At 37.3% G+C, this 22,811-nt stretch overlaps 1 protein-coding gene across 1 annotated transcript; it reads left to right on the top strand.

The window, feature by feature from the left end:
- Positions 1 to 4,818: 4,818 nt before the first annotated feature.
- Positions 4,819 to 15,965, top strand: LOC140325414 (aquaporin-5-like). The gene is made up of 4 exons (XM_072403241.1): positions 4,819 to 5,252; positions 8,795 to 8,956; positions 10,271 to 10,351; positions 13,710 to 15,965. Exons 1-4 carry the CDS (start codon positions 4,890 to 4,892, stop codon positions 13,926 to 13,928), a joined length of 825 nt encoding a protein of 274 aa, XP_072259342.1. The 5' UTR covers positions 4,819 to 4,889; the 3' UTR covers positions 13,929 to 15,965.
- The last annotated feature ends 6,846 nt before the right edge of the window (positions 15,966 to 22,811 follow it).

The following is a 22,811-nucleotide window of genomic DNA, read 5'->3' as shown; positions in this document are numbered from 1 at the left end:
ACCACTCATCTGCCTCACCTGCATAGTTTTGGCTTCAACACCAATACCAATGATCTTTTTAGCTGTCTGACTGCATCTAGACTATGAAGAGCATGGTTATCCCTATATTGGTGGAAACTTCTCACCAATCCTTAATAAATTCATTTTATCAGGGGTTTTCTGAGACCCGAAATATATTTTAAGGTTTCTTATGGTGTAAAAAAGCTGCAGAACCATGTTCATGTTCCAGAACTTACCTAATGGAAGGATATTGCTGTATACTTATAGTAGGTCATCATATTACAAAGTTTTGATGAATATAAAATTATTTATACAAAAATTGTATACAGATTGTTTTTCTGTCGTAGTTATATTACCCGTTGATTATGACAGTATTTCTGTTGTTGAAATTCCCCTAAAAGACTGAGCTGTTCAGTAAAAGAATCAGACAGTAAAGACAAACCATGTTAGGGTTTGTGCTAATGTGTGTTCTTGTTAAGTGTTTATTTAAAAAAAAGTCTGCAGCTGACCACTTTGCAGTTCAGATGTACCCTAACAGGACATACTGCATCCAAAGAAAGGGAGTGCAATGCAATGCAGGTCAGATGCTTCTGAACTACCATATGCACTGCCCAGTTAATTTCAATTGAAATTTAAAAGATTGCATTTGGGGTTGCAATTTGGTTTGTGACATAATTATACTGGTCCCCCTAATTGACTCCCCCCTCCATGCCTCTTTTCCTTCTCAGGAATATTGATGACAATACTGCACTTAGAGGCTTTATAAATAACTTGAAAAGTTGGCAGGTTGGCAAATGTTTTTCCTGGCTCGTTTTACATAAGAACTTGATCTTTTTTAATTGTTATTGGTCCACACTGCAAGCTTCCTCCTCTAAACTCCGCTCTCCTTGAACCACCTACCTTGTTCAGAAGCTTTGAAATCAACTTGTAAGTTACATTCCAGAAATGGTGAATCATGAAAATGTGTCCACATGATAAAATGGGAATTGTGCAGAGAAATCAACTTTGTGAAATTCGTCAGCCTGTATCTAATCAGAAGGTAATTGTTTCTGGGGAAATTGGGCTGACGAGTAATGAGTAGAAAATAAACTGCTTAAAAAATAAAACTGACCTAAGTTCCCAATGTGGGTCAGAATGGACTTCATGAGGTTATATGGCAGCTGCCAATATGATTTACAATTATAATGTTGGCAATGAGGAACATTTGGCATCTAATAAAACATATCCAAAAGAAAGACTTTAGAACTTGTTCAAAATACAAATGTAGTGACTACAATAATGTCGGAGCTTACATTATTCATTTTCCCAATCATTTATTTATACATATTAACATACTCAGCAGAGCAACCTGGGAGTTATTAGGAATGACTTACGGTACAGCCAACACAAACACATGTTTCACTAGAAAATTTTACAACTCCCGGCACTGAGATGCCTCATTTTTTATTTTTATGTGTATTGTGAAAATAATGTATACCGAGGTAAACACCGGCTGGATTTATGGAAGAGCTAAAACACAGAATTAGCTCAAAACGAAATCATTTGTAAATGTTTGAAGTCAGCTTCCCTGTTTATGATGAAGACCAAAAGGAATTTTAAAATTCATTTTAAACAGGCAGATGTTTCACTGATTTATGCTGCCTAACGAAGCAATCAAAAACTTGCTTCCCTCTGCAGTCACAAACTCCTTACTGATAAAAAGCCACCACAATCATGGCTGGTGTGGTCTTGTTACCAACGGACAGCTTCTAAGTTACCAAATCAAGAAACAAAAAAGATGAAAAAGTGACAGCAGGAGTTTCTCTGGCATAGGTGTATTGTTCACTTAGTCAATACAGTGAAACAACAATATACACAAGAATACTAATAAATAATCTACATAGTACTAATATTGGGGTATTGCACATTGTGCTATAGATATGACTCCTTGGTTGTTGGTTGGCCCAGAACAAAAATGGTAAGCATAGGCTTACTCAGGGGAGGTTGAAACCCATGCGTTCAGGGTAAGAGGGAACAATGGATCAATTTGGGTATAAAATGTGTATAACAGGTCAGCTCAAACAATTCTAAAATGACAATTCCACACTTGTCTGTCATGCACTTTGATGCGTGCCATTTCATACCCAGGAACCAATTTCTAGCAGTGTACCCCTTTCTAGGGGTGTACTCCTTTTTTCGTTATGGAAAAACACTGTGCTAAAATGGAATAGAAAGTGGAAGGGACTGGCTGTTGTATCCCTTTGCTAGTCAGGACAAGAAAAGATTGAGCATTTGTTCTACTGGACATAAGATCTACAAAAAACACCACTCCGCTTACAGGACTCCATCGTGGCCCAAGGTTCTCCATTCAGCTGTGGCTCATGGAAATGTAAAGACAAGCGCATGTGGACTTTATGAGTGCTAGCCCCCTGTTTAGCAGCTTTCAGCATCCCCAGCCTCCTTTTAATTAGATGCACTCTGTCCACCTCTGCATCCCCAGCACACTGTGCACGGCTGGAGGGGATTGGAGAGAATGTCCTACACCAATAAGCAAAGTGGTTCCTGATCATGATCCCGTCCTCCTATTGGCTGCTAATCCTACTTTAGCCTTTCTAGTTCCAGGCACAGGTTACTGTATCCACAGCATCTTATGCACTACTACTACCACTATTCTGCAGAGCATTCTCTTGATTCTACTATTATAGATTTTGACCTCGGTTTTACCTTGACTTTGCCTTGATTGCCACCTGCCCTGACCTCCACTTGTTCTTCAACACTGCCTTGACTTGCTGTGCTCCTGTCTGTTTGCTATTCCTACACCAAACCCATCTGATCACTGTCACCACTGGTGGCGAGAGCCTGGGGAGTGTGACCTGGTGACCTCTTTGCAGCAAAGTAGTCCAGTGACCGCTAGGGTCACAAGCCCATCACTCCTTTCAGAGTGCCTGATGAGCACGTGAGACCATCCATTCAAAAGTTTAAGTGGAATATCAACATGATATTACAAGCAATGACTGTTTATTACAAGCAATTACAAGCAAAGCTATAGGCCATTCTAGTCATATCCCATATTGTAATGTTAAAGGGTCTTAACGTTTTTATTCCCAAATGAGAAAATTGTTATCACATGGGATCCAAGAAAAAAAATTTTTGCCAAATTTAAAAAAACTGATCTAGATCTGGAAGTCTCTTGAAATAATTCATTTCTCTAATGAGTGAATTGCTGCATGTCCATGCATTGTCAATTTTTCTAAAGTTTAACTATTTTTATTTATTTGCTTACTTGGTATTTCTGGTAAGTAATCATCCAACTTATTAGCAAAATATAATTTGGGCTGCAAAAAAAATTGTAACTTCACATAATAAAGTTGAATAATGTAACTTGGCGCCATCCATACTCCTCTTCAACGTTGGTGCTGAGGAATTTGAAGAATCTGGAGTGGTGGATGTCTGCATATTTTATTGTATGAGTGTCCAGCTCATCATTATTTATTGCAGGGAATAACACTGCAGAAAACATTTTAGTTGACAACCATGAGCCAATGGGAATTCTCTATGATCTGCAACCTACGAACAGTACTGACTGGCTGATAAGTTCCGGAGTATTTTTATTGGCTGAAAGTTGTCAGATGTGCTAACGTATCCTGTTGTCTAAAGCCGCATACACACGTGCAATTCTTGTTGTTGGAAAGGCTCTTTCACGATCCTTTCCAACGATAAGAACCGCGCGATGCATGAACGAGTGCTGTACATACAGCACTGTTCTGACCCATGGAGGGGCAAGGGGGAGAACGGAGTGGCACCCCACTGCGCGCTCTCCCCCTTCCCTTGCATTAGGATCGCTCGTCGTTCATCAATTGTGGATCCGCCTATCCACAAATGTGGAGACTTCCTATTGGCTGTCTAGTGATGGGATCCTGTTAGTATCCAGTAGAGAATGGAGCATCAGCAGTGACATCAGTGCAATTGTTTTTGCAGTTTGTATGTTTTGTGTCACATGGAAGAAGGAAAACAGGAGGAATGGGAGTGAGATTAATATTTGTCTGGAAATGGGCTTTAAAAATGCTGTCAGCGTTCCAATATTCATATGTGAAAAGGATGTAGACTAGTCTCAGCTATTGGCAATGAGGTTGTGGCCAGTTACTGCTTCGTGCCAATGAACCTCTGCTTCAGGGGAGACGTTACATGTATCCCCACCTAACATGAATGGGGGCGGCTGTAGGTGGTACCAGTATATTCACTGTCATCAGCTGACAAATGTGTAGATGCTGGTGCTTTAAGAATGACCACTGTGAGTGACCGAGTATATGGCATAGTGCCAGGCACTGGGAGAAGTAAGGGATCACTCGATCCCAAGGCAGGTCTGAATGTGTTCCTAAGAACCATCACTACAAGTGCCTACTACTACAGCCAAGTGCCAGAATCTGGGCAGAATTGCTCGATCCCTGCCCATAGGTGTGCTCTTGTTCTGGATATCATCAAAAAGGTGAAAGAAAATCACATTTTGCAAAGAACATAAGAGAACACTTGTAACTCTACAGCACACACTAGAAATAGTTATCCTATATGCAGAAACTAATATTTATTGTGAACCTTGCAATTATTTAAGCAATCAGCATGTCATTTAGCAATGTGTGCCACATGGGGTGTCTCCTCTACGCAATACACTCGAATGATGCATCATTTGTGAACATGAGAACTTTCTATTTTACCATTAGGGAAGGTCTGAATTCCTCTGTGCTGGAAACTTTTAAGGATCTGTCTTGGTTCCTGGGTACAACCTTTTTTGGAATGGTTCCCTGTTCTTCCTGTAGATATATATATGCCACTGTAATGCCACACAAGTAAACAGCAAGCAGATCCTGAGAACAAAACATTCCTGTCTTACCTATTTTTCTGCCTAAAGCATAATGAGGAACGAATTCTGCTCCTTAGCGTTTGTTCGGGCAGTATTTGCAGAATTTCTGGCCACTTTAATATTTGTCTTTTTGGGGTTAGGTTCTGCCCTTAAATGGCAGGCAGCTCTGCCAACTGTTCTGCAGATAGCCTTGGCTTTTGGCCTTGCCATTGGTACTTTAGTACAAACCTTTGGACATATTAGTGGGGCTCATATAAACCCAGCAGTCACTGTAGCTTTCTTATTGGGGTCCCAAATCTCTATTTTACGTGCTGTTTTCTATATAGTTGCCCAGCTGGTAGGAGCAATTGCAGGAGCTGGCATTTTACATGCAGTAGCCCCAGTTAATGTTCGTGGTAATCTGGCCATCAATTCGGTAAGTGTTAAATGTGTATTCGAGTATCTATTTATCTATCTATCTATCTATCTATCTATCTATCTATCTATCTATCTATCTATCTATGTTCTTTACCTTTCTCTATTACATATATTAATATATAAAGTATGCATATGCTGTATGTTTGCACATATATATATATATATAATCATGTTTTATTATATTTATTGCTCAGGGTAGGTTAGTGACTCAGAAAATATACGGTTCTTTAAAGCGGTCAGGTAGCTAGCATTTTCATTTGACATTCCCTGTCTTTACAGGTTTCCATTAAATTGTCCAAAAACAAGTATTGTTCTTGCTATTGAAAATACTGTTAACACTTCTTGTCCCTATGCACACTTTTAGGCAGCCACCTACTTTAAACACATTTCTAGCAAGCTTGCAAATGTTCTGATTTTTCAGATTTTATTCATATATTGTGTTTTATTTCCTTACTTTTTTACACGCACTTTGTGATTAATATTAGCAATGCTCAAATCTGATATGCTGTGTTATAAGCTTGTTCAATGCAAAAAAACATAATACTGCGCAATGTGCGGTAATCATCATGTTGCACTGTATCAGATTTCAGGTTTCTGTGAACATATTAGTAACAAGGTGATATCCAACTGGCTGCTATGGATTTCTGTACGATGAAGGTGTATGCATATGTGTTGGGAAGGTGTAGTTTACACAATATACAGTATGACAGTATAATATACAATATATAGCAGTATATAAAATATATTCAATACATCACAGTATAATACCAATCATTTATGGCAGTCATTAGTAATACAATTGGGCAGATCACTAATTATCAGTTTAGAAAATGAAAATTAGGAGTGAGTAAACCATAAGTATAATGCAGCCATTCCAAACATTTGTGCTATGTCTAGACGTCAGTAGACTGTCCTGAGTATGCCAGCTATCTCTTCTATACCAATATGGAATCCTATGCCTTCTTCATTATCTTACTTACTTTACGGCAACCTATTCAGATTTATTCCTATTAGCATTCATTAGGTAACCTTGCAGAAGTATCTCACGTGAATAATATCAGTTGGCATTCTTTAATATTATCAAGATAAAACATACACTGACAACAGGGAATAGATAGGAATAATACATTTTTATTGGATTAAAGCAGAAAATAACATTAAACTACTAGCACAGACAATTCTTATAAACCGTTTAGTTGGAATCGTCACTCAGTGCTGGAATGCGATACAACAGCATTGCACAATACTGACAACTAAATAACCAACTGGCTTAGTATACTGATGGATAAAATGTAACCTTAAAGGAGCAGTATCAGAAATAAATCACCAGTAATTGCATTTATTGTTGGATACCATCTTCAAAAGGGGCTATTGTACATAAAAATGGAGAAAGCTTTCACATGTTTTTTTTTAATTCATGTTTATATTGAAAATAAAGAATGTGATTAGTTGTAATGGAAGACAATTATACTGCGGTTTATTTTAGGTTCTAGAAGTGAGATCTGGGATCGAGATATGAGATGTAAGATTTGAGGTCATAGCATATGGTAAAAATAGAATAGCATATCTTGAAAATTATTACCATAACAAGGTATTCAAGGTCATTGTTAGTAATTAGGTTTTTCTTTCATCTAGTGTTGGACATTTATAGCAATTAGCAATTGCAAAAAAATGTCCATCTAGGAAGTAATATAGAAATCCAACATTGTATAGTGGTGGGTAGGTGTTCAACGATAGGTGCTCATTTTAGAGTTTTTTCACGGTCAATTTTACATATTCATGACAAATCAAGGGTTCACATTGACTTTAGAGTACTTCGTTGTAGAGTACTAAGTTGTTCTTAGTGACCAGTTTTACTTTGCAGTGGTTCAGGAAAACCTAGCGCTCCTGGGTAAGGTGACACAATGCAAGACTTAGAAAAGCATTCAGCAGGTGGAATGGTTGAAAGCCTTGCGTATGCTCCGTATTTACCTTAAGAACTCACTCAGGGCTCCAGTTGGGCTGTTATGAAGCTACTTCCCCTCCCCACCAAGTTTCTAACTCATGACTTTCATGGGGTCCAAAAGTACATGGGGCTCAGAGATGTCTGGGTATACAGATACTAAGAATAAAATATTCTAAACCTGAAAACAAAGTAAGTAAAGTGGGTGCACTAGTTTTTTTGGGGTTTTCCCCTTTAATTTCACCAGATAACCTTGAGAATAACTCTCTGGGAGGCTAGTATTACTACCCTACTGCCCACAGAGAAACATATGGCTGTTATCCAAGGCTGGACAAAAAACATGCCTGCATTTGTTCATCTCCATTACATGGGTGATGGGTTGATTAATGGTTTGTTGAAAAAAGATGTCAATGTTTTTGCTTTTAGTCCAATTCATTACATGACAAAGACACTGGCAGGATCAATTAGGTATTTTCTGTACTTACTAAACATGTTTTTCTAAGAACTGGTATGTAGGCATGAGCGAGAAGGCCTCTGCCAGTCTTTCGTAAATTTCCTCGAACTTCCGATGGGTCCGCAAAATTTCGGCAAAAGTTTGAGGAATTTACAGGATGATTAATTCATGAGCACAGCCGTGGGAATCCTCCTGTCAGTGTGAGTCCTGCGGCTGTGCTCATCAATGAATGCAGCCGTGGGAATCATCACAGGAGAATCCCTATCCAAGAACACATACTACAGTTCTGGCTGTCAGCTCCGCTCCCCTGGTTGCTCTTGAAGGTCCCGAAAATTTTGAATTCGACAGCTAAATTCACAAGGCCGTTTTCGCTTACATGTTCGGTAAGCGAGAAAGGCCCGATTCACCGCGAGATCGAATTTACAAATCTCGCTCGCTCATCCCTACTGGTAAGCTGCAATATATAACATTTTGTTCATAAATTTAAAACCCTTTTTTAAGGTGAAGATTAGAGAGTCAGGGGCCCCTTTAATGATTCCACTATGGTTACATTCAGCTACAGCCCTGATCCCTATTCTAGACTGAATCTGTTACTTTTCCCTACATGGACAAAGTACAGCTATGCATTAAAGTGTTTGACCAGCCCAAATTTTTCTCTTTGTTTTTGATAGCAGGAAGAATTGTAACTGCTATCCAGGGCTTAATTGGAGGGATTTACCAAAAAATACAAACAACCTATGCACTTTAACTTAGTGATTAGAGCTTAATCAACACTTTAGGGTTTTCTCCACTTTCTAGTCCCTGTTGGTCACTGTTCCTTATCCCGAACCCTCACCATTGCCAGTTCTTTTCCGGCTGCTTCTAATATGTAGCCCCTCCATTTTTCTTGATTGCATACATTCTCTTACGTAGCTACTCTACATTCTAGACTATTTATATAAGCAGAGACATCTAATTAGTATCATCTTGCAAACCGATAATTGCAGTATGCTGCATGAAGAATAAATTACAGTTAATTATTGTTTGCACTTATAACAAAGTGGTTATGGTTTGGTAGACATATGGCAGCTTTAGAAATGTAATACGATCAATGGTTGGCAATGTAGATACAGAGTTTTGTAACAGTCCTTTTCTTTACCTGCAGGTGAATGCGGGAAACACAGGCTTGGCTCTTGTGGTGGAGTTGTTGTTGACTTTCCAGCTGGTACTCTGTATCTTCGCATCCACAGACAGCAGAAGGAATGATAATGTTGGATCACCAGCTTTGTCTATCGGACTTTCAGTGACCCTGGGGCACCTTTTGGGGGTAAGAGATTGTAATAATATTTGTTCTTATTTTTTCTTATTATGGAATGATTTTCTAAAGAGCATATGTTTCCTATTACACAAATCGGCCAAACATTAAAACCACTAACAAAGCAAATAAATACCATTGATTTTCTTGTTACAAAAGAATCTGGCAAGGGTTGAGATATATTAGGCAGCAGGTAAACAATCAGTTCTTAAGGTGTTGTAAGCTGGAAAAATCAACAAACTTAAGCATTAAAAGGGTTTAACCAGGGACACACAGTGCAGAGCTTGGTACCTAGTAATAGTGGTCCAAGGAAGTACAACCAGTATACCAATTGGCACCCAATATTAAATGATGGACATGTGGGCAAGTGGTAGTCAGTTGATTCCCAAAAAGACCTACTTACCAGCTGTAGGAGGATGCTGTCAGATTATCCAGTAAATTACAATGTGCCTTGTATGGAACTACAAACCAGAGTACCCATGCTGACCCTTGCCCACTGCTGAAACATCCCACAATGAGCACTATTAGTAGGTACAAAGCTCTGCGCCTCTGCATACCAGCAATACCCCAAAAACCTGCTATTTTATTGATGCTCTAAACAAGCCACATTGGAAGGTGGACTGCTCCATTTAAAGGCTTGGTAAGGTATGTTGTTTGCTTATAGGGAGTGATGGCAGAAATGTACACTATAGGAAGAAGGCGGGTCAATCGGCCTGATTTATTAAAGCTCTCCAGAGCTATCGTGTGAGAACCTTGGTGATCCTGCAAACCTGGAATGAATTTCATTTATTAGTTGTTGGCAAATGTTTTCAATCCTGGACCAGATCCATTTCAAGTTTTCTGGATTACCCAGGTTCATCCATTAAAGTCTACATTATCCAGTCTTAGAGAGCTTTAATCAGGCCCTGTGTGACTTAAAGGGTCTGCTTCTAACATCAGATATCCCAGGACACCTTCAGAGGTCTTGTAGAGTGTTAATGGGTCAGAGCATATTTGGCAGCACAAGGGGGACCTAGGCAATATTTTGCAGGTGGTTTAAATGTTTTTGTAGTGGTGTATTTCATACAAATTTTATGTAGGTATGAGTAACCAAAGGAATTTTGGTAACAATAAAGTAGCAGTCAGGCTGATCTCCACTTGATTTATGTGATCACCTCCAGCGGTCAAAGAATTGTCAACCCTGAAGGTATTTTGCCTCTTGGCAGGTTTTCTTTTATTAATGGAATAGAATGCATACATTTTTATGTGTTTTTTAGGTTGCATCAAGTCAGCGTTTTCCAGGTATCTATGATATAGTAAAATAAAATTGTTTATTTATTCCAACAGATCTACTTCACAGGATGTTCTATGAACCCAGCCAGATCCCTGGGACCTGCAGCCATTACTGGAATCTTCAAAGATCAATGGGTGAGACTTATATTCTACAAATTACATACTATTTTATAAACCTTTTTTGAAGTTTACTCTCCTGGGAGTAAAAAGATGACCAGATCATCTTTCGAAAGCCCCATGCTTTACCCTACTGTTCCTTGATTGCTCACATGTATTGTCACATAGTAGTTATAGTTGTATAGTTCTAGTATATTATTACTATTATATTATTATACTATACCATTACCATTATAAAATTTGTTTGCAGGAGGAGGACAGCCTCATCCTTCATTGATCATTTACAGGCTTGGGGTGGTTCTAGGACCAAACTGCATTGCTTAGCTTCAGTGCAGTCTGCAGTTCAGTCCAGAACCAGGATTGCAAAATTGGCTTGAGTATTGTACAACCTTTGGCATGTTAAACTGTACACATATATTTATTTTAGTTTTGTGTTTACCTTTGTCGAGTTCAGCTATAAATAAATATGTGCACATTCTCTATGCAACATATGTTGCTTAGAGAAGGACATTGATTGACCTTTATCAGGTTTGGATTTGTTTTCCACCCTTTTTTTCATTAAGATAATTTCCCCTCACCTCTTGCTGTAGACAAGATCTCTCCAATTTGAAGGGAATCTTCTCTTCACTTATCACAATAGCAAATGTCCTCAATGGAAGATTCCCATCTAACCCTGATTTTTGACAACTCTAAACTTTGTTTTACCAACTATCAGTGCGGCTTCCCAACAAGGAAACAAATAGCAATACAAATCTAATATATAAAACTCCCTGCTCACCACCTGAAAGCCTTTCAACATGGCCTGGCCAAATAATACATATACAACAAGGTATAATCACTGCAGATATTATATGTAAAAAACGAAAAAAAAAAAAAGTAATTGATTAACAAAACTACAGTAATTAATGAAAGATTAAATAATTATTTTTAGTTTTTTATACATACAGTGACTTAAGACTTTTTGTTACTTTTTCCTTTTTCCATGGAACATACATTGGAAGCCTTCTTGGTATAGAAAAATTGTTATAATTTGTAAATAAAATCTTGGTAATACCATATGTAGAAGTATCCAATGGACATGGACAAGTATATCTGTGCCTTTTTGACCAGATACTCTGGTGTGTATCAGATGTATAAGTAAAAAAGTGGAAATAGAATTGTATCGAAAGATATACAGGGGAAGCCATTGCTGCTCAATTTCTAAGAATGGCAGCCAGGCTACTGGCATTAAAAACAAGGGAAAGTCGCCTGTATATTCTTGATTCGGGTACTTTAATCCAGTAAACAAAACCTATAAATTTCATAAAGTCTAACTAAAGTTATTAAAATATTATCTTTTTTTTTAATCTTTTTATTTTAGATATAATGGTAAAAGATTAGAACCTTTGTACATTTTTTTCTGTATGTGGGATTCACAAGGGGGAGTCTCTGATGGTAATGGGAAATCAAAATTATTGAGTTTTTACCAGAACAAAAGGAAATTTTCTCTCACTTTGGGAGATTAGCACTCTTTTCCAGTGGTGTCCATAGGAGAGGACAAGAAGGAACATTTTCACAAGGAAAAAATACATGATCAGGTTTCACTATATCCAAGATTTTAAAAGTTTATTGTGTGTACATTGCTGCATTATTATTACATGTATTTGTAAAGATGACAGGCTTTGTAATAACAGTGTACAGGGGAACAACTGTTATTAAATTATATGTATAATACAGATTATGGCATTGAGCACCATTTTAAATAAACTCATGTTCTGGCCACTTATATGACAACCAGTAAATACAAGTTTAAAACTCTTACATATAAATGATCATAGCATATTCAATAAAATATACACTTGCCTTATTACACTAATAATTTTCTTTACGACCTATATATAATTTATAATGAGGACTGTAATTATAACAAGTCATACCTACAGCAAAGCTTTATTATTTTAGTGATTTGCTTTTCTATTAAAAATCTAACAGATGGGTGAGAGAATTAATAAAATAGAGAAATACAAAGCAAGGTATTGTTAAGATATTTCAAAATCATCACTGGTGGTTAAGCCTTGTTCTTTCAACATGGAGCTGTGAAAGGGTCACTCCGAGCAAAACTGATGGGTTTAAACAGATTCTAAAGATTTCAAATTGAGCCCTTGTACCATTTAACAACTATCTTTGCAGTATGGTTTCCCATAAACTGCATGTCTTAAATGATTCTTTTTGCCAAGGGTGCCATTAGAAAGCTTCCCCCTTCCATGTGGCCGGTCCCCCAAAGCTTCATTCATTCGAAGCTCACATGATTCTGATGTCATAATGCAATTTAGCCCAGCAAGCCAAAAAAAATAGTGCAAAAAATACGAAATCTTGCCAAGCAGTTACTAGTGGTGGTTTTATAGCTCATATCAGAGCCAATTGTCACTTGGATTGGAGCTACTTCAATCTTAGATCAGAACTCAGAATATGAGCAATCAATGTTCTGATCCAATATTACTATACCTCATTGGCAGGTATAGTAGGGTGACAGAAGAAAACAGCTGTCATTATCTGGTGGCTAGATGGCTGAGCCTATCCAGCCACCACACAATCCATCATAGTCCTGTGGCCCCTTATACCTGCCGATAACAGGTATAGTGGGCCACCAAATGGTGATGTCTGTCATTGTCTGGCATCTGGATTGGTTGGACCATCATTGGCAGGTATAGTGGGCTGCCAGAAGACAACAGCTGTCATTGTCTGGTGGCTAGATAGGCTGAGCCTATCCAGCCATCAGACAATCCATTATAGTCCTGTGGCCTACTATACCTGCCGATAACAGGTATAGTAGGCCACCAAATGGTGATTGCTGTAATTGTCTGCCATCTGGATTTGTTGGACCATTAAAAAATACTAATTCTGACTTGAAATTTCCAAATCCATATTATTCAACTGATCCCATTGGATTCAAACTAAGCTTGAGTTTTACTCTTCTGAGCACCTCTACTGATGACTCCTTTACTTTCTGCTTGTTTTGGCTGGTATCAGATACTTTGTTACTAGTTATCTCCAATGACTACATACCTTCACCAAAAAAAAGGAAGTTTTTGTAGTCCTATCACATTTCTGCTGTCCTGATCCAGTATGGTGTTGACACCCTAGGCCAGATAGTATGTTACTGGTAATATTACCTGGTAAAAACAAAGTAAAAAGCTTTTTACTTTTCTCTGGTTATTGCAACATTTATCAGTAAGCACCACAACATTGACATGACCCTCAGCCCAACCAGTGCTACCCATAGCATTTCATCATTTATTTTACATATAAATGGTCTTCAAAACAGTGAAATAATTTTTTTTATGATTTATAATTTTAAAATGATATAGTGATATTAATAAAATGCCATACTTTACAGGTGTTCTGGATTGGACCCCTCGTTGGAGGCATTTTGGCATCACTCATATACAACTTTGTCCTGTACCCACACAGCAAGAGTTTGTCTGATAGAGTTGCAATCTTGAAAGGAACATATGAGCCTGAGGAAGAATCATGGGAGAACAAGCAAGAAAACAAGCGGCATTCGGTGGAGTTGTACTCTGCTCACCCACTCCCTAAAGGGACGGAGAAATTCTAAACGTATAAGACTTTAATCCAAACCAACCTTATTAATAATGCCTGTGGCCCGCAAAAAATCCGAAGCTTTAAATGAAGGAAGTTCATAAAATAATTTGGTATTATCAGTTCTCTGAAAAATTGAATACACTGTAAATATACTTATGTTTCATAGTGCTTCACAACATTGTTTTCTAGAATACCATTTTCTTATCCTTTGATCTCCCAGGCTCAGAGGCTTGTAAACCAAACATATTATGTCAGATTCCATTGTTTGTGATGCTTCTGCGGGCAGTCAGTGCTATCAGTGGATGCTGGCTATACAATTATCAATTCAACAAACAATTTAGCTTGCCAAAATAATCTTTTGGGCTGGATCCAGGGAAAGCCCTTTATTAATTCAACAATATATATACACAAACCCCAGGGCGATTAGACTCTGCATCGTATTTCTTTGTATATATCATGTCAGTCCTGAGGCTTAAGCAAGTTCTCTTTTTTTTATAATTATGCTATACTTATATTATAACATTAGAGAGCCAAAAAACAGGGCTGTTTTTCACATGGGCTTTAACTAGAGCAGCTTTTACTTTATATCTATCCGGTTGGAGGGAGGGTGGCGACATCTGCCCAACTCTGCCCACTTCAAGGTAGACCCATCCTCACAGCTTACAGGATGAATTGTGCAGAGTTTTCTAAGAAGAGTCACTAGATTAGTAGATGTGGTTCACCACATGAGATTTTGGGCCATTCCCAGTTCTCTAGCAACAACTGTAATGCAACCGTGATCATTCACTGCTCACTGTGGTTGGAAACGCATCTCCTTACAAGTCAATGGAGGTGGCTGGCTGCTCAAGGGCAGCCAGAAGCTACATGTTGCATCCAAGAACTGTACCTTAAACCACCACAACTGCAAGACAAATGCAAATAAAGGTTTCCAACTACTTCCATCTAGATGAATAGGATTGGTTGGAAGTGTTGTAGGGCATGCGGTAAACCATTGAAGTTTACTGCTAATCTGAAATGAGCTTTAGGTTTAGTTAGGCCTCTTGTTCCACAGGATCTATACTGTTGAACAGTACAGTGCAGTTGTAGCTTTACATTAAAAGCAGAAACCACCTAGTAGACCTTTCTGGAGGAAGTTTTTACCATAACAATAGGTATTATAATAAATGAAAAGGTGGCATAGTGATATGTATAAATAGTCCTATAGGAAAGTCATGGTGTTTTCCATAAAACAGCATGAAATGAGATGCATATGAAGTATCAAATACAAGCCAATCAGAAAGGGCCCTTCTTCATTTTGATTTAAAGCCCAACCGAACTGTCAGTTTAATGTAGCTAACAGGACGGCATGGTGGCTAGCTTCCACACTTTTGAACTAGGGTCACAAGGCTTAGCTGACTGCAGGTAAACTATAATTGCTTGCTAAGGGCTACTGCACATTGTACGTCCCCAATGCTAGTTGCACTGCCATACTGAACATCTATAATATGTCAGAAAGAAACATTTTACATTCTATGATAGCCTCCTATTTTCTAAAACAACTATAAACAATATCTGTAATGTATGGAAACCAATCAGGTTGTGCTATCTATATGTAATATACATATATATATATATATACCTGATTTAATATGGAGAGCAATCAGTTAGAACCATCTGAAAACCAAAATCATATTTGGCAAACTTGTCACCTTATTCATGTAATGTCTACATATGTCACATATGTGTATGTTTTATGTTTCCTGTTGGGATTAATTTACTGTCAGGTCCTAAAGATGGTAATTTGCTTTCTATATTTTTTTCCAGTATGAGAAAATCTTGCTTTTCATTCTGAAAGTCATACCTCTCTATTGTAGATTCATTCCTCTTACTAGATTGTCCTTAATATACTGTATGTATACCTAATTTAATTAAATGTAATATATGTATATTTATGATTGAATGTTTGAAAGTGCAACGTCAGCTGCTTCATGATTTACAAACACTGTCTGACTGAATGCTGTTGTAAGTATTTTTGTACTGTTCCTAAGAGAATAAAACTGTCTACATGGAAGGCCGGCTGTTATTTACTCTTCATGGGTCAGTGGGTAATCTAATGCAGAAATCAGGCTGCACTTATCTGACTATTAATTGTATTACTATTTGTTGGTAAATACAAATCTTTCCTTATAAATTGCTCTAAAACAACCACATACACACATATCTCCCCGCTGTCCCTGATCTGTCCCACCTTCATATCCAAATCCCTCTGTCCTTCTTTTTGTCTTGATTTATACACTTTTATTAATTGTATTTATTAACTAAAAAAATTGGTATTTTGAACTCAACCTTTATCCAGTTCTCTATCCGTCATCCCCTTCATCAAATGTTGAGAGGTATACATATACACACATATATATACATACATAGATGGCAGACAAGAGGAAGGAACACAGATTTTAAATAGGGCCAAACTTTTCTAATAAAGGTTTAGAATCTCTCTTATATTTTTTGTCTGTCTGGGTCACCAAAGGGCATATTCCTATCACCATTGTCACCAAAACTGAAAGTAAATCCAGTTGTCACATGAACAATAAGATAAAGGAAACCTTCCAATACAAATACCTGTTTTAGTGATTTCCTTAAATTCTTTAGGGATCGAGAAAGTCCTAAACTTTTGTACGCTGCCCCATACTCTTTATATACTCCAAGCAGAACCCCGGAAGTGCATTTTGCTTCAATTATTGCCAACCAAGGGGTCTATTTTACTCCCATTCACACCAACAATGAAGCCTTTTTTTCAGTCACACTAACATAAACAACAGTACTTAGGTTACTCTTATTGATACCAAGGATAAAATGTTTTATCACACTGACCTTATTAATGGGGCTTATTGTATATTCATACCAATGTTTGGACTTATTTTTCTGTCCAATGTTACCAATTATAGGGCTTCTTATTCTCTTACTAACATTGATGGAGGGATATATTTTTGGACCCACTGAGCGGCAATGTATGAAGCACTATGTTACTTACACTGACATATTCCTGAATCCTGTACTGTATATATTACATAATTCTGACAACATATATACCCCAAGTATTGTAGGTTTAGGCCAAGGTAATACTCTACCTGGTGTGCAATATTAAAATAAGTTTGATTTTTTTTTATCTTAAATTGGTATGTCCCATTTATAATGGCAATACTAAATAAATGACCGGCAACCCATGTCAATGAGTAAAGTGTCGCACGATAACATGAATACAGTATCACAGAGCCAGGCACCAGACATGTGGAAGGAGATCTAATGGATTATGACAGGTTGCGCTCAGAGAAGAAGGGGAGGCTAATAAATCTTGGATATTACAAAAATGTTCTTAGTTACTACCCCTGTTTAATGCACATGGTCCCTTTGGTGGCCAGGGACACTTTTCCTTGTCCATATATTTTATGAAGCCCCTTTATAGCAAATGTGCACATCCAGGAACTGAAACATGGATATCTCAGCTGGCTTGGTCTTATTATAAAAAAATAATCAGTAATAACAATACAATATAACATTTATTAAATATGACTTAAATTTATATAATACCTGTGTATATATAAAGCTTATCACTTATAAATGTTGTTTATTCCCTGTGGCTGCAAACATAAAGTGTCAGCATGTACAGGCGAAAGTAACACTTTGTGCTTTTCCATCTAGTTTTTACAGCTGAAAAAACTGTAAATTACATCTTTAGAAAGAAGGGAAGCCAACTAATATTTACGATAAATACCGAATGTCTCTGTTTGCTTATTGCTTTTATCAGTAATATTTGTACATGCTCATATGTACTTCTGGCATTAGAAAATGTCTTTTATTACTGTAACAGTCTAGAAATCAGCACTCTGAGCTATTACAAGCTGAAGATGAAAGTACAAGCTTGGGAAAGGTGGGCTATGTCTTTCACTAGAGTGTTGATAATGTGGTTAGTTGAGTTCTCCGTTAGAGCTATACACATCTCTCAGGTTATGATTGAGGTCAATATTACAGCCTAGTAATATTTCACACCGCAAAGCCAAGGAAGCGTGTACATACTGGTCACAAAGTGAAACACAGCAGACGGCTTGATGATTGGAATGTCAGTCACCACAGACAGTCATCATTAATTATTACAATAAACTGAGTACTGGAAGGCAAGGGTAACATTCTTTCAAGTATACGGATTGAAATAAAGTTTTTTTATTGGAAGGAAAACCACCATATATTTTTTTTAACAGCATTATTTATCTTATTCATCACATAGCAACAGTATATAGCAACTCAGAAAATTTGCACCACTTCCTTGTACGGATCATTTTGATTGGTGGGGGTAATAGATATAGCAAAATATGAAAAATGAGTGTAGTAAAAAGTTTGTTAGGATGTGTGGATTAAAGCACAGACTTTTATAGAGGCAGCATATTATTTTATGGAAGAGGTATTGTGGTTTCTACACATTAAAGAAATTATTGCACCATACATGTATAATACAAAATGTATTATATTTTTAGAAGTGTGCATTTATATATTTGTGTGTGGGATGTGTAGATGCTGATTTTCATAGCAATTAAAATATAGTAATTTAAACCCTAAATTGGACCTAAAATCACTACACCACCAAGTCATCACCATCACCAAGACATAGATGTTTTCGGTAGAAGAGACATGAAAGTTTCCCTGGCTTCTTTTTTTTTTTCCTATACAGTACTGCATGGCACGTGTATTATGTCAGACCAGCCAGCCTGATTTACTAAAGCTCTCCGAGACAGGAAAAGATAGAGGATCACAGGAGAACCTAGCAAACCTACAATGGATTTTTCATTGGTTGGAGAAGTTTTTAAAAGACTGTTTTTAGACCTATACTATATTCATTCCAGGTTTCCTGGATCAGCCAAGTTGGTTTTCCCATGATCTATCTTCCCCAGATTTGAAGAGCTTTACTAAATCAGACCAAATGTAACTTGTGTGCATGTGCAGGAGTTACATCATTTGTGGCTGTCCAATAGCTGACGAAGATCACCATGGACCTGGACGTTGGCAGCGAAATTGGTGGCTTTGAGGAATGCAGTGGTAACAGGTTTTCCTGAATCTGTCATTGGGATGTGTGGGAATCTGTCATAGGACACCTACAAAAAGATAAGTCTTTGACATAATTGGCAGGTATGCGGTACATACTTACCAATCACAACAGAGGTAACCCACATCAACAAGGATTATGGTGCACTTTAAAAATTCAGAAGATGGAGATGCAGGTTGATGCAGGAGACAGTATATTTGTGATCAGCCTACAACTCCCTTGCCTGGACTGACTCTGACTATAGTCCCTGGAAGCTAAGGGCGATGGTGACATCACCCCCTTACCCATGCGATAGTGTTTGTGACTAGCATTTAACTCAAGCATGGCCATATGCTTGCTTATACTCAGAAGCATCAAATATTGTTCGTGGCTATAACAAAAGCACTAAGGACGTTTTAGTATAGTAAGTATACCTGGATTAGGGGAGCCCTTTACAAAAACACTGTCAATTTCACTGAATAGAACAGGTGCCAGTGTCTCTTTAACAAATTTTCCTGTCTTACCTTGAAATGTGTTTGGCCGGATATTTGCACAGCCAATATAATCCATAGCCTGATTTGACAAGGATGCTAGACATGGCACACAGCCACTTACACAATATGTTGCTGACTTATATTAACCTATTCCCAAGCATAAAAAAAAAGATTTGTTACCCTGCTTGTAGGTGCAATTCAGTGGGGTCTTTATTGCTGTATCAACACAGATTGCTTACTTTTGGACTATTGTTTAAATTGTGTGAGTGGAAGTGTGATTTTGTGAATATTATACAGTCCCCATATCCTTAAAGTGTACGTATTACTCAAACTTTCTTATGTTTTGACGAAAGTGGTGAGACATTAAAAACTCTTTCAGGTTTTTCTAGCAGTCTGTTACAGTTGGGTAGACTTAACCATTCTATTTCCCCAAATGTAACACCTGTTCCAGCGACAACTTACTAAGAGGGACATTCCCTTCACTTTAGAGAGATTTATTTTCACTTCTTGTTGTGAGTCTGGAAGTGAAGGGAATTGTTCTCAATGTGACATAGACAGAAAAAAATGCCTTCAAACTTTTTTTTATACAAAAAATGTCTATAACAAGCAGTGAATGAGCCCACAAACAAGCCCCCAATGACCTCTTTAGCTGGCTGCACTCTGGAACAATTCATCCTCAATGTTTACATAGCAGAAACAATGTTGGGCTCATTGTAGCATCAAATGGCAAGCTGACTGAATTTGCTGGACCAGCCAGCAGTCAATTGACATCCACATCAAATGTATTTTTTCTTAATTTAAAATTATTCATTTTAAATAATTTTTGACCATTTTAAATGTTTCACATGGAATCTAGACATCCACAACCTCTTTCTGAGAGCTTTAGAACTCTTTTGATCTTACCATGATGATACAACAAGTCCAAAGCAAACACCAGACCACCACGTCTGAGGTTCCACCAGCCAGCACACTCCCTAATGTGATCATAATCAATGGCACCGAAACAAGGACAGCTGAATCCAATTTAATAGATTTGAAAAGGTGATAAAAGGAGTGATGTTCTGACTTTTCAACAGATCTGCATTTCAGTTCATTTAAAATATGTATGAATACACAGTTTTGAATTGTACATTTTATTGTTACATATTAAAGTACAACAGAATTTTAATAAGGTGTACTTACTTTTTCACATAACTGTATGTGTATTTAGTAGTTTCCTTGGATATCAGTTTTCTCTACTTCTACTGTAAAGGTTAGGGATTTGTTTGTACATTGTGCCTGCAGCTACATAGGTCAGTGAGGGCTTTGTTACAGTTTGTTTACTGGTGGCTAAGGGTATGTAAATATTTAACAAAGATAATAAATAAGTATATGTAAATATGTAAAAGTCCACACCTAGAGTTATACAGAGAAGCTTCCAGCAAGCTTCAACATTTCAACAAACCCTTATAAGTATTTTATGATCAGACTATAAATGTCAGCCTTTTGATGGATTATGCTTTCCTGCTGTCAAAACATTTTTTAGAAAGCAGGTAGGACAATAATAATTGCTGCTGATAGTATCTCTTGCCACAACAGAACACGACACATTCACTTTAATACACAGCTGGAGAAGCATAAGCATTTAGTACCACATTGCATCACAGCCTGCCAAAACATGCCTAAATTATCATCATGCCTTACAGAGTGGTAATAGAACAGCTATAATGGTAAATGTATCATCATTAGCCTGCTGCGCAATAGATGGAATAATTACTATGTCCACATATACATATTGCAGAATAGTGACATAACCTTGGTGTGCAAATGGATTGCTGGTAGGAATGTTGAACTTTTGTAGAAAAAGGCAATGTATAGTTCTAGAGTAAATATTTTATCCTGGTAAGTGATGCTGATATATTGCACTGTGGTCATTTCTAGTAATGGCATGGTTGAATAGAGGTTATTGATGGTGACATTAACACAGGAAACCATCCTTGCACAGCCAATGCAAGAACTGTATTGATAAGGGGAAAGTTTCATAAGACATCATTGTTTGCCATTGTTGACCTATAGAATCTGATCCTAGTACCTTTGTGTCTGTTGCTTTAACCTCAAGTTGCTGACTTGACATAAGCAGTTTTAAAACTTCTTTAGACCCAATACTAATGATTCCCGCTTAAACTCTAATAATATTGCATTATTTATGTCCTTAAAGTTTATCTTAACCCTAGAACAAAAATGTAATATATATTGCAGCTTACCTGTCCTTAGATATTATGGGTAGTTTTTCTCATGTTGGCCTTTTTGACCTTTATTTATATCTGATGATCTGACCACTAACACACTTTCCTCTCTTTGGGTGGCCTCTTCTTTAGACTATACCTATTAACCTCCTAGGCCGCTCATTTCTGTCCGGATTTATTTCTCTAAAAGCGGTACATTGTCTTTCATGAAAATTAATTTTCATTGTAGGCCTGTAATTCTTAAGCAAAACTCACCAAATATTTCAAATGTTTAAAAAATTTAATAATAAAGTTTAACTAAAAAACACAAAACTCAGTTAAAACAAGTGTGAATAAATAAATCAAATATACTGAAACTAGTAATATAACTGTACAGTAGCATATATATATAATATATATATATATATATATATATATATTATGATGATTACTTTGTATTGGATTCAATACTGTAATTTGTATTGAATCCAATTAAAAATACTTTAAAATTCCCACCACGCTCTCTCGTACACACTGTCAAATGCACCAATGTCACAGAGAACTGCTGGGGAACATCAGTGCTATCACCGAGGGACAGATCGAAGGAGGACGACACGGCCAGAGGAAGGTTCTGGGCAGGCAGGACACTGGAGGATGCCGGAGTCCTTTTTATTTTTTTATTTATTCTTACATTTTTTAGCTACCCTGTGTGTGGCTCAGGGTTAACGCCATCAGCTGTTGTTTTACCCTCAGCCACATTCAGGGTTACCACTCAGAAGGTTAAGGAGTAAAATAAAGCACAGCTCCATGAAAAAACAATTACAGAAACAGTTTTTTTTATTTCTTTTGGGATAAAGGTTTCTCAACCCTTTTAACATAGGGGAACCCTTGAAATAACCTTCAGGTCCCCAGGGAATCCCTGCTATAATTTCTCTACCCATAGTTTACTGTATAATAGCGTGGTGGTGAATTGGAAGAATGCCTCTTAAATTGAAGAATGTCATTCATACAGATAGTAAAAAAGATCATTGATGTCAGTTAAACCGACCCGAAAGGCACAAAAAGTTAATTGCTCGAGGAACCCCTATCAACCTCTGGAGGAACTCTGGTTAGGAAACTCTAACAAAGATTATGTTACATTG

Source organism: Pyxicephalus adspersus, chromosome 1, assembly GCF_032062135.1.
Source record: "Pyxicephalus adspersus chromosome 1, UCB_Pads_2.0, whole genome shotgun sequence".
Classification (NCBI taxonomy): Eukaryota; Metazoa; Chordata; class Amphibia; order Anura; family Pyxicephalidae; genus Pyxicephalus; species Pyxicephalus adspersus.
Note: the sequence above shows the minus strand (reverse complement) of the source record. Positions and strands in the feature narration are given on the sequence as shown.